General features: G+C 45.1%; 1 protein-coding gene across 2 annotated transcripts in view; it reads left to right on the top strand.

The window, feature by feature from the left end:
• PCNX2 (pecanex 2) overlaps positions 1-13,516 on the top strand; it is a gene marked incomplete at its 5' end in the record, with an annotated part of 272,510 nt that overhangs the window by 36,247 nt on the left and 222,747 nt on the right. For both annotated transcript variants that reach the window (XM_082673815.1, XM_082673816.1), the window contains 3 exons: positions 41-188; positions 314-459; positions 2,802-2,895. In XM_082673815.1, the coding sequence (XP_082529941.1) occupies positions 41-188; positions 314-459; positions 2,802-2,895 (388 nt within the window). The remainder of the gene's footprint in view (positions 1-40; positions 189-313; positions 460-2,801; positions 2,896-13,516) is intronic.

Below are 13,516 nucleotides of genomic sequence, written 5' to 3'. Positions count from 1 at the left end.
TATTTAATATGATGTTAACACATAAAGCAATGTTTTTCAGATAACCATTCCCAGGAGAAAAAGGAGGAAATCCTAGAAAGTGAGAAGCCCAGTGGACCCAACGCCAAGCAAGGAAAACCAGACGTGCAAAGTCAAGAGCACACCAGCACCAGCCCCGGGCTCACTGAACCTGCCAAGATCCCGACCCTGTAAGGATAACTTACGTCTATAGCTTCATGCTGGTGCAGCCTCACTTACTGGCTGCTTCTTTTAATGCTTTCTTAAGGGTAAGGAGGCGTTCCACATTGCTTCTGAAATTTTTATGTATGTTAAGTTTCCAGGGCAGTAGACAGAGGCAGATAATCTACAGGGTAACTTCCCAACAAGATAGTTCTGTGTTGCAAGTCATCAGTGGACCTGAAACATCTGTGCAAGATGAGATGTCTGTGGATGCGATGCATGTCTTTATCGATGAACATGGTAAGTCTTTAGAGCTCTTTACTCATGACGTAGAAGGGGGAAGGCTGGCAGCTTTCTCAAGGTCCCATGTGGTCTCTTAGCCTGAGGACAGGTTTCCCCTCTATCTGAAAGTAGAGTGGTCCTACGAGATCTTTCCTAAACTGAAAGGGTATGAAGCAAAGAGGCAGTTACCTAAGGATGCAAAAAATACATCAGTATAAGACACAGATGGTCCTAATTCAAAGCTATGGCAGCTTGATGCTGAGATACTGGGTATAGTACCTGGGGAGGGAGCTTGGTGATGCTACTCTCATTGCTTGGGGTGTGCGCTGGCTGTATAACTCACTCCAAAACAAACCCTGAATGCTCTTTTCACTTTCAGCCCTTTAGAAGCAGAAAAAATTTTCGGATTTCTTTCAGTTAGCAAAAACATGTACTAAGGTAGGTCTTTCGTAAAAAATGAGGTGGCGTGAAGCGAACTTAAAAAAGCGGGGGATACCTGTACTAGACTGGAAGAGGAAGGCTTAGTTCTGCTTGCTCACACATAATGTTCTTAGAACAGAGTGTGCGCCCTCCTGCCTCAGGGCCTTTGCACATAACCGTGTCCCTGTGCCCACATTGTGCCATTTATCCTTCGGATCTCAGTTCTAAAGAAAGTTCTTCAGGAAAACCTTTCCTGGATTTCCCAGGTTTAATCAGGTTCTTCTGCTCTTTTGCTTTCCTAACACCCTATCCTTTTCCTTCTTTGAGACTGTTACAGCTTCTAATTGTTTATTGACTTATAATAATTTGATTAGTGACATTTTCTCCCTCACAGTTGTAAACTTTGGGAAGGTAATGCCCAGTACCTAAGAAATATTCATTGGATATATGTTGAAAATCTGACCCTGATATATTTTTAATACCTTGTTATAAAAAAGATTTTAAAAAGTAATAGAAAGGAAGGACGGAAGGAAGAAAGAACAAGAAAGAAAGAAAGAGAAAGAAGGAAAGGAAGGAAGAACCATTAAAAGGCAAATTCAAGGTTCCTTAGATAAGGGATATAGGTCTTAGTTTTTGTAGGTCGGGTCTTGGGTTAAGCCCCTTATAGATCAATGTAAACTTATTATTCTACTCTCACAAGGATCCTGGTTTGGATAATAAATGATATATTACCCTCTCTATATAGATCAGCGGTTTATAATTTGAAGTGCTTCTGCATCTGCAGAAATACAAAGAGACTTTTACATTATGAAGAACGACAGTAGCACTTCTATCCAAGCCTCCAGAGGGGCCGTTGGTTGTCACTGTGAATGTTTCTTTTGGGGGTACAACCTTGAAGTTGAGGTCCAGCACTGCAGCCTACATTGCAGCTGCTCATAACAGACAAGGTTAATTATGCTTCCCTGTCACCCAAAACCTCTTCTGGGGAGAGACCGTTTACATTTACAAAGTGAACTGCTTTTCACACCTCAGTACCCTGAACCACTTTCGCAGGCTAATTTAGCTCCACAAATTAATTCCATCTCTTGCTTTTCCTCATTACCAGGCTGACATACCAGTCAGCAGCTGTGCCAATGCTCATCTGCAAATTCAAAGGTTGGGATGGCCCCTTGTGGTCCACCGATCAAAACCACACACTTAATAAGCCTCTTCTGCACATGATACAAACAAAACAAAACCAAACCCAGTTACAGCATACACAGATCATCCTGACACGTGCAGAGAATATACAGAAGAAATGCATTGAAAAGAATACGCAGAAGGGGATTAGAAATGGCACAAATGAATCGATGAAAAGCAATTAGTAAGTAACTGAGTCATGTGATATCACTTATATGTGGAATCTTAAAAAATGGCACAAATGGACAGAAACAAACTCACAGACATAGAAAACAAACTTATGGTTACCAAAGTGGGAAAGCGGGGAGGGATAAATTGGGAGTTTGGGATTAACAGATACACACTATTATACATAAAATAGATAGACAACAAGGACCTACTGTATAGCACAGGGAACTATATTCAATATCTTGTAATAAGCTATAATGGAAAAGAATCTGAAAAAGAATGTATATATATATATATATATAACTGATTCCCTTTGCTGTACACCTGAAACTAACACAACACTGTGAATCAACTATACTTCAATGAAAAGTAAGTAACTGAGTCAAACTTGTCTAAGCATATTATCAGAGAGGTACGTCACGATTTTCTTAGCTAAGTTACACATTCTATGGAGAAATACAAAGAATGGACCTAGTCTACCAACAATTATCATTAAAATAGTCCAAAATGAGTTCTCTCTAACTTGGAAAAAGTATACGCGGAAATGATCATATACGAATAACTGTGTAATCTTCTTTGCCGAAATTTTGCAGGGGAAATTAAATCCTGTTACTTAAAGTCTGGAAATCAGAAAGAAGGCCCTTTCCAGCATCAGCCATCAAATTATGACGGCTTCTCTCACGCTGGGTAAGTGGGGCTTGTTCTCAGGTTGGGGAAGGTGTCGCGTTGCTGCCCCCAGCAACTTACACGCAACTGACTCTGAGTGTAAATGAAGTGAAGATCCTGGTGTAGAATGAAGGTGATAATCCGTCTGTAGGCGGCAAAGCATGTGGGTTTCACGTGAAAGAAAAAGAAAATCAGATATTGTAGAATAATTGAAAATAAACAGAACCACTTTCATAGCAGCCACTTCCAAAAATGAATATAACACGTAGGCATAAATAGAGGGGAGACCTGTGCAAACAATTATAGGAAAGGTGGTTGTGCAGCTCAAGGACACGTTATTAAACTCGTCTCAAGGAACGGACTAGAGATGTGGTTAGCTCTCGTCTGCGCCGACAAGCTCTTTTGTAGATAGATGATCTAAACATCCTTTCTCTTCTCCTTTAGCGTGTGTTGAGTAACTTTCCTGATCACGTTAATTAAGTTGATATTGAATCCGCTTGCGTATCCAGAACGTACGTGGATTCATGGTGGCGTTGGGCAAGCTCTAAATCTCATCACTGGTGGACCGAGTTCATCCTTCGTCCTGGACTTCAGGATTCTTTGAGGATAACCCACAGGGCCGTGCCTCAGGGGCTTGCTCTGAGTAAGGGAGGAGACTTTTCATGTACATTTCTCGAGAGGTGTACGCCTATTTGAGGATGTACGGAAGACTTGTGTCATGTCACGGGGATGCCTTAGGCTTCACATCTGGAGAAGGGAGGCGTGTAACTCAAGGGAGTTACAGGAACCCTACTTCCAGATTCTGGGGTGCAGTGTTCCTTCCTAAGGTCAAAGTTTCCTTACCAGGTATGCCTGTTCCAGTGTGCCTAGAACAGAGTCTGTTCTTGCCCCTGCAATCTGGCCTCCAGGTGGGATTCTGGCATGTGGCAGCCTTTTAGGGTGTCCTCCGGTCACCCCTGCTGCTTCTCACCTTCTCGGGAATGCTGGTGTCAGCCGTCACGGTAGATCTGATGGGTGCGCTAGGTGATAGCTCTCCTGGCCTCACCACCCCACCTGGGCGCCAACCCTGAAGCAGCCTGCTCGGGTCCAGAATCAGTCCTGGGGGGAGACGGGCACCGCCTCCATCACCCACATGCCTTCCACTCTTCCTCTGTCTCCCTCAGGTACCCAAGTTCCAATCAAAACAGACACAACAAAATTCTCCTTCTCCAGCCAGAAAGCATGCAAAGCACTCATGCCAACGGAGACCCAAGAGGAGAGAGCAGGCTGCCACCCCCATCTTAGTTCCAGCCTCTGAGACATTTTGTTACAGTGGTTTGATGAGTTCAGTCATCTAAGGTGGCAGCTTTCTTCAGACAAAATGATGACATGAGAGCACAGCTTGAAACGCTGTCCTGTAATTCTACAATCCTCAGCTGAAAGCTGTAGTGTTTTTAAACTAAATTTGGAACTAAAACACGCCTCCTCTTTTATCCCCAAATAAATTTACATGGCTTTTTCATGTTTATTTTCCCAGATAAATGGACTACACTTTTCCCCGAGGAAAATACTTGAACTGCTTTTGCCGGTAATGCCAGTTAAAATAAGACCACATATCCAGAGCCTTAAAAAACGAAAAATACACAGTGTGCAGATAAGAATGAAAGAGAGTGCCTGTAGGGTTTTCAATAAGTCCCGCTTCCTTAGACCGTGCCTCACCAAGAGACACCATTAACTCACTTTCTCCCCTTAATTGCTCTCCCTTTATTAGTTTTCCTCCAACTCTGCTTTCTTTGGTTTCCTCTGCATTTCTTTCCCACGTTAGAGCTCTTTTTCGTTTAACTTGCCCTCCATTTCGAGACCTGCCTGGGCTTGGCTTTGCCACGGTGCATTCACTCTGGTGAAAGAGCTGTTGCCCAGGGTAGGTTTGGGCACTGCTGGACGACACCGAATGTGTTTGTGCCGAGTTTTCCTGTCAAGCCCTGTGGCTTAGAGGAGTCCCAGAATGCCATTACGTCCCTAGATCTGCCTCTTCATGTACATAGAACAGTTAGACCCTTTCTGTTACACATGAGAGAAATCCAAGTCCAACAGGCTTCACCGAAATGGGGATTTGGAGGCCAGGTAACGGAGACGTCTTGGGTAGATGTCTTTCTCTTTCTCCGTCACCCCTCCCGTTGCTCTGTTTTGACATCACTCTCAAACAGTTCACCCTGACAGTCAAAAGATGTCTGCAGCAGCCCCACTTACGTCTTCTCTCAGTCATGTCCACTGGGGATGAGACGCTTCTTTCCCATAAACCCCAATTTAAGTCTCACTCTGAATCTCCTTCGTTCTGACTGGGCCACCTGGAACCCTGAGCCCGATTACCAAGGCACGTACTTGGCTGGCGTCTGTGTTCATACACAGAGCTGGACAGGTTCCCTCTGAGAATGCACGGGGGCAGCTCTTCAGTGGGAAATTTGGAGTTGGGTGGATGGATGCCGGGCGACAAACATCGGCAGATGACACCTGGGGCCCTCCTTCTGGTTAAATGACAATTGAATTAATGACTGTGCTTCTTTAAAGAGAATAACGATCAAATTTTATAAAAGCAGCTTTCTTTTATAAATGTCCCTGTCTGTCTCTTGCATTTCTTGTATGTGAGCGTTCCGATGGACAGGGTCGTGGCCCACCAGCACCACGTGCTAAGTTCTAAGTGCCTGACTCCCTGCTCTTTCCCCAAGGTAGTTTGACAGGGCATTGGCGTTAAGAGTTCTAGGAAAGAATGGCCCATAGCCACGCACATCTCTTTCTTGTGCCTAAAGATAAAAAAATAATATACCCGTCTGCTACTATATGTCTAGACTATTACTTGAGGATATACATGTCCTCTGTTCTATTACTCTTTGAAATAAGTTAGTCCTTTCGAGGGGACTTTGTTCTGGAGTACCGTGGCCTTTCAGTGGCACATTTGGTCATAAGAGATGTATGGTGCTTCCTGTTTGATGCTCGAGCACAAAACTCGAGTCACTTCACTTAGCAAAATTATAGCGTTGAAGCTGTTCCCGGGGCGGTTCTGGAAAAGCACTTACGGGGACGCCATCTGTTTAATTCATGCTCAGAAAAAATGGCTCAGTCCTCGGTAGAGTCAGATGATCTTCTGGATTTCAGCTGCTGTCTGACAGGCTTATGGTAGATATTCCAACAGCTTCACACTCCTCCAGACTCAGAGATGTTGAAAGCCATGCCACCCATGCACGGGAGGCTAATTTCTTTGGATTTGTAGTAAGCCTTGGCTTCCATGGGAGCGCGTGTTGTAGTGACGGTTTGGGTATTTTCGAATTGGTTGTATGAAAGAAAACTTGTGCTAAAATAGGATGACAGCAAGCGAGCTGGTTGAATTTGAATATATTAATCCCTGCATTAACATACCTGTGTGCGTGTGTCATCTGTTACTTTTTTTTTTTAATTTTATTTTATTTTTGGCTGCATTGGGTCTTTGTTGCCATGCGCAGGCTTTCTCTAGTTGCGGCGAGCGGAGGCTAATCTTTGTTGCTGTGCACGGGCTCCTTACTGCAGTGGCTTGTCTTGTTGTGGAGCACGGGCTCTAGGCACGCAGGCTTCAGTAGTTGTGGCTCGTGGGCTCAGTAGTTGTGGCTCACGGGCTCTAGAGCGCAGGCTCAGTAGTTGTGGCGCAGGGGCCTAGTTGCTCCACGGTATGTGGGATCTTCCCGGACCCGGGCTCGAACCTGTGTCCCCTGCATTGGCAGGTGGATTCTTAACCACTGAGCCACCAGGGAAGCCCCATCTGTTTCTTTAATGCTAGAGGTAAAAACACATCAGAGCAGCACACAGCTGATCAAGTGCAGTGACAGCGGGTCAGGAATTTGTAACTTGGAAGGGCCAGGGCACTCAACACCTTACACCTGCGTTCCAGGGCGCCTTTCTGTGGGAAGCAACGTCCCGGCAGTTCCTGGCCCTGAAGGAAGTGTTTTCCTGTCATAATTACGGTGGCAGCAGCCATCGCTTACTAAAGATGTATTTTGCACTAAGCACTGTGCTAACTGTTAAATTACCCCATTTCATCCGCCCGACAAAACAGAGGTAGGTGATATTCACTCCATTTGACAGAAAAGGAAACTAAGACTGATGAAGAAACAGGCCCAACCTCAGTACCTAAGTAAGTGAACAGGGGACACTTAAATCCCACCCCCTGCACTGTCCCCCCAGCAGGGGTTGCAGCCTCAGTTCCCTGGCGCCCAGTCAGGTGAAGTGGGCCCAGGGTTGAATGCTAGGGGTGTTGGGTGCTGAGTCCTTTGGAGGGTATTTGTCCTGCCCTCAGAGGGCTGCTGCTTCTTATCTTCAGGGTGCTTATGCCAGCTTGGGAGGCCTGGGTGAGCAGATTTTCCAGGTCTTTCCACAAGGAGCTAGAAATGCCCATGTATCTGTAAAAATCTATTTTGTTTGATGTTGTCGATTTTAATTTTTTTTGAAATGCCACAGGCCACAGATGGCATGTTTGTGGCTGGCCACGGCCTGTGGGCTCCCTAAGCCCGGGCCCTCACCTGGTACTCTGAGACCAGGGTGGAGCAGCCCCCTTGCTAACACATGTGATCTCGGGGTGCCCTTATGCGGCCCCCCGCTCCTCCAGGCCCCCTTCGCAGCCCCTGCCTCACCTCTCCTCCCCCTGAGGCCCGTGGAACCGACCTTCAGCCCTTCCTCTTCCTGGTGTCTGCCCTTCTTTGCCTAGAACGCCCTTCTCCACTCACATCTACCTTCTGGAGTTCTCTTCCTTCAAAGCACACATTACCATCTGCCTCTTTTATCCGTCTTTCCCTTGCCCCTACCCTGGCAATAAATCCATCCCTCCATGCTGTCATCAGAGGAGTGCTTACCACGTTCTCCCAGATGCAGGACACTCCCAGCTCTTCTTCCAGACTGTTCTTTTCTAAAGAAAAGTGGTCATGGCTAGGGGGCCTTGATAGCCCCCACTTAGCCCTCTGTAGGTAGGTGTTCAGTGAATAGTGCATTGAATCAAGTTAATCGTTGGAGATGACAAAGGCGGTCCGATCCGAGTTCTGGAGAGCCGGGCATTTAGGGATAGCAGGTAAGAGGCAGACAGGAGGGGCAGAGGCGGTCCGTGACGGCACTCGCGCTTTGTCCTACTTGCCGCAGGAGAAATAGGACCTCTTTGCAGAGAGAAACAGCCCAGTGAAGGTGGGATTAGCAAAAGGACATCCACAGACAACGCTCTCACCTTGCGGCTGTTGGAGGGGAAGAGCCAGAAGCAATAGCAGTTTGCCTGCTCTACATATTTGAACACAGAATGTTATCTTCTCCTTTTAAAAATGGGAAGAAACCCCTGCAAAATGACTTGTTTAACCCCTCACCGTCGAAATCAAGATTGAGTCTCCAGTTAGGTTCTCCAGTCCCGTGTTCCATTCAATGAGGAGGAAGCAATTCTCTCTGTCCACATGGGAGGCAACTGTGATGGAAGAGCTGACATTGGGGTCCACACTTCCCTGACATCAGAGGGGTCGTGTCCTGTGGCGGGAACTTGAGCTTTCGCCTTGGACTGGCCCAGGTTCCCGTTCCTGCACGAAGAGTAACTTTCGGTTTGACGTTGAGCAGGTTTACTTAACCACCTTAAGCACCGGTTTTCTAATGCATAGATGGAAATAATACTAGGAATAAGTTCAGTGGGCGGCCTTGAAAGCGAAATGTAATAGTATACGCGGCGCTTAGCACAGTGCCTCTCATAGGGGGCGCTGAGAAGATGTTAGCTATTGTTAAACTGCCTCCAAACAGAAGCAGTAGGACAGTGGCTGAAGTTCGCCATGACTTCATACAGCAAAAGAGCAAAAGGCCAAGGGAAGCCTTTCCTCTGGCGCTTTAATGAGTCACTTTACGAGGATTTAAGGTGGCTCAGTACTTTGTACTCTCCTCGTCGGCCTGCTGTGTGGGAACATTTTGGCCTCTGTGGCAGGTTTACAGAAGGTAGTTTACTATTTTATTTCTGGCTTTTAATGCCATTACGTTTAGAGTTCTACTGTAGTAAACATAAACTTTGATTTTGAACTTGGAAGCATTCCTAGTTGGGGCAGTTTCTAAGCCCTTCGGCCATGGAAGATATTAGAAAAGCAGCCTTTTCCCTCTGAGGCGACTTCAGTGGCTAGCATTGCCTCTAACTAGCCATTAAACCACTGATTCTTACTATTGGCAAGAACGCCATTCCTCTTCGCCATTGTTAAGCCCCGTTGCCGTGTGACAGTTTTATATCCCTAACTCCCAAGTATGAATAGGGAATGGTTTGCAGTGTAACGTCCATGTCTCTTTGGGGATTCCTGGAGGAAACCAGGAGAGGAAACGAATTTCCCTCCTTGGCCTCTCTGTCATTGTGGGAACCAATACGTTTCTCATTGACTGCTGAAGAAATATAGGCAGTATTTTCCGGTTGTACAATAACTGTCCAGAAAGCAGGTACCTTTGGTAACACTATCTCATCTAGTTCTGCTTTCCTCAGAAACTAGAATAAGGGAATGATGGCTTGAGTTGCAGAATGTAGAATTGCTACTTAAAAAAATTTCGGAGGATAAATTCATTACCCAGGACACAGGACTGATTCAGCAGCTCAGAGCCTACGATGAGCTCATCTACCTAGAAAATCAAAGTTGAAGTAGGCCGTCTGCCTAGGAGGTTGAAGGTGAAGCTGCCCAGAAGTTGAAGTGCGTTTTGTGTCTGAAGGGTTCACTGCAGAGTGGACTTCTGTTATTTCCCCTGGAGGTCTTGCAATGAAAGCTTGATAGTTTCTGTTCTTTGTTCAGCAACGATTTACGTGTCTTTCGTCTATAAATTCTTCCAAGTAACATAGAAGAGCTTTCTCTCGTAAAAGATATATAACCATGCTTTAGTGTTAGAAAACCTTTTCTAGTGTCATAAGCAATCTCATGAAGATGCACATAAAGATTTTTTTAAAATGCGTATTGTCTGCTCTCCAGTGAAATCCTATGGAAAGACATAGTATTGATATTCATTTTGAGTATCTGTTCCTCATAAAATAGGTTTGGTAGGCTACTGAATGGAAAGACTCATTCTGGAGCAAGTTTAGTTTGCAGGGTTTTTATTGGGGGATTTTTGTACCTCAATTGTTTCTATTTAAAGAGTAGAGTAGATTACATGGGTAATCATCTACTTATTTGTCCGGATTCACTTATTTTGGGCTTCTGTTTGTTTATGAATTGTTATAGTACATATCGAAACATATTGTTATGGTTATAAATTAGGCTTATTTTTGAAAGCTACTCTTAACCTCTAAACCCATTAGGTACTATATTCCAGAGGTGGACTGAGGTGTACTTAATCTTTATGGCCTTCTCAGAGTTCTGACATTTTTGTTGACATTATTATTAGTAGCCTCTCTGACCCTGGTCTCAGTAAAGCCTCTGTTACTTACTGGAAAATAAGTAACAGTAAGTTACTTACAGTAAGTAAGGGCTCTCAGGAAAGCCCTTTAAAGCCACCGAGCTTACGTGTGTACCTGGGTCTCAAAGAAGGTAAGCAGGCAGAAAATTGTAAAAAATAATCACCTCTCTTAGACCTTCTTCTTAACGTTAGTCAGAAGAAGTAGTGATTCCTGGTTTGCATTAGCTCAGCCAGAACGTGGGGCATGGATGTTAGTCAGTTAGGTGTGCAAAATATAAAATGTTGTGGATTCTCCCAATATCAGATATGCCCAGTTCTGTGTACCGTTCAAGCATGAGTTGAAAACGTCAACTCCAATGATAAATATTTGAGAATATGTATGTAACTGTCTCACTCTGTTGATTTGCATGATAGAGTTGTGTGTTACTGAGTTAATTAAAAAACTTCCGGGGATTCTTGGTGCCTTTGATCACCCACAGAGGTGGAAGTATCTGGAAAAAAGCAGGTGACCATGCAGGGATGTGCCTCTGCAGAGTTCCTGCTGTCCATATGCCTGTGTCCTCTCCCTTGTTTTCCAGTTGTTACTATCAGATCCTTTCACTGTAGTCCTGCTTTGTTTTCTTAGACACACTAGAGAGATTAAACTTTCATCCAGGCACAGAGTCATAAGGATGGAGAGTTTATGAGGTTGACTCTAGAAAGACTTCTGTTCTCCGAGGCACGTTCTCTGAATCCCTGGGAAGAGGCCTGCCGCATGGTGGGATTCTGTCCCTGTGGTCACAGCCCTGGCTGCCACATGATGGCAGTCAGATCCCGTGCTGGAGGCCCTCACAAGCTCCCAGGCTGCTGTTCCCTTTTTCTCAAAGGCACAGACGAATCTTGCTGTCCTATAAAAGAAGAATTGTTTGCAGGCTTTAAAACAAGAATCCCTGTTCAAATTCTAAATAACAGGTTATAGTTTCCAAAACAGTGCTGCTTTATTTAAATATCCCACATATTGAACACATGGCTGGACTTTCATCTCTAGGCTTGCTCCTCTGGGTGGCTTGTTTCCATGGCCCCCGAGTAAGCCTGGGAAACCAGGAAGGACAGGCAGAAAAAGAGAGGCCCTCTTCCTCGGGAGGGTGGATTGTAAGTTTTGAGATCCGGGGAAGATGAAGAATTTCAAGGATTTCTTTCCACATCAATGGGAAAACGCAGCAGCACATGCATTTCAGTTATTTGGTGCTTACAGAAGCTTAGATGAGTGAAGACCTGGGGAGAGCAGTGTAGCACAATGGGGTCACTGTGACTTTGAGACCCAGCTCTGTCCATAAGAAAGTGCACCATTCTGGCCCCTGGTCCATCTTTATTTCCTTCTAGTGGCTGCTCTTTTTGTAGTTTCCACCATTAATCACTATTTCTGCTGTTGCTCTGGATTCGATCTCATTTAAATAAATTTATCTCTGCTCTAGCTCTGAACCAAACTAGTTGTCCAGAGATAAACCAGAGAGCAAGAAAACCAAGGCCAGATGTGCAACTGCTGCTCTATTGTAGTCAGAGTGTGATTACTACAGGGTTGGAATATTTCCATTTCCATCGGTATTTTAGAGGAAGAAATGTCTCTTGAAACTTAGCACTTTCACATTATATTTATTAATATGGGGGGAAATCTCCAGCCTTAAGTTAGTGAAACAGAGACTATTTTTTGAGATTTTTTTTTTAATTGAAGTATGGTTGATTTACAAGGTTGTGCTAATTTCAGGTGGACAGCAAAGTGATTCAGTTATACATATATATTCTTTTCCAGATTCTTTTCCCATATAGGTTATTATAAAATATTGAGTAGAGTTCCCTGTGCTATGTGGTAGGTCCTTGTTGCTTATCTGTGTTTTTTTTGAGTAGAGTTCCCTGTGCTATGTGGTAGGTCCTTGTTGCTTATCTGTGTTTTTTTTTTTTTTTGCGGTACGCGGGCCTCTCACTGCTGTGGCCTCTCCCGTTGCGGGGCACAGCTCCGGACGCGCAGGCTCAGCGGCCATGGCTCACGGGCCCAGCCACTCCGTGTCATGTGGGATCTTCCCGGACCGGGGCACGAACCCACGTCCCCTGCATCGGCAGGCGGACTCTCAACCACTGCGCCACCAGGGAAGCCCTGCTTATCTGTTTTATATACAGTAGTGTGTATCTGTTACTCCCAAACTCCTAATGTATCCCTTCCCCCAACAGAGACTTTCTGGATGATCCTTGAGCTCACAGCCCATAGGATAACTACTGTTCTCTCAGGAGAATAAGTAGCAGATAGTCTGAGAGAGATACAAGAAAAGGAAGATGGGCGGGAATTCTTGGGGGATAGGTATAGGAAGAGCTCTGTCCACGGAGTGATTTTTTGTGACATCATAGCCTCTTTGGTTCCTGAGTGGACAAGCTGGCGCCCGTGGATTACAACTTCAACATTAGGACCCCAGAAAACTATGCCACACGAAGAAGATAAATCTCTTTATCCTCTGGAAGCAGCGTTACAGGTCTCCTCCTGGCCAAATGGGAAGCCCATATACACGTGACAAGACAGGTTTTCTGGTGAGGACATACCAGTCATAAAGCTCAGGAAAGAATCTTTCTGGGACTTCCCTGGTGGTGCAGTGGTTAAGAATCCGCCTGCCAATGCAGCGGACATGGGTTCGTGCCCTGGTCCGGGAAGATCCCACATGCTGTGGAGCGGCTGGGCCCGTGAGCCATGGCCGCTGAGCCTGCGCGTCCGGAGCCTGTGCTCCGCAGCGGGAGAGGCCACAACAGTGAGAGGCCCACGTACCGCAAAAACCAAACCAAAACAAAACAAAAACAAACATGCAAAAAAATTCAGCTGTATTGACACTTCCTTTTGGACCATTTTTCCTGCCAGGAGGCCCTGGCAGGAGGAAGGTTGCTCTGAAATAACTTTGTTACACCTTCCACAGTAGTCTGTTCTTAGTTTATTTCAGTTGGCAGTAGAGGGCGCTGTACACTGTCTAGATTTTCTCACATTTCCTTACTGCTCCTGCCTGTTTATAGTCATCACCTGCATTACCTACAGTGAAGTCAGATCAGTCTTTTGGTTTTAGTGAAGTTCTGGCATTTGCTGAGTTTTAGGTTTCTCTAAATTTGTATTAACAAGATGTTTTCGATCCTATTGTATTTAGCTATGAAATGACAGAATTACAGTCCTCAGAGGTTTCTGTACAAAGTACAAAAGCTTGAATGAACACTGTCTTTATAAATCTAAATTTTTTTCTCTATTAGTGAC

The sequence above is a fragment of the Grampus griseus genome (assembly GCF_964374135.1).
Source record: "Grampus griseus genome assembly, chromosome: 16".
NCBI classification, from domain to species: domain Eukaryota; kingdom Metazoa; phylum Chordata; class Mammalia; order Artiodactyla; family Delphinidae; genus Grampus; species Grampus griseus.
This window is presented reverse-complemented; position numbering and strand designations above follow the sequence as displayed.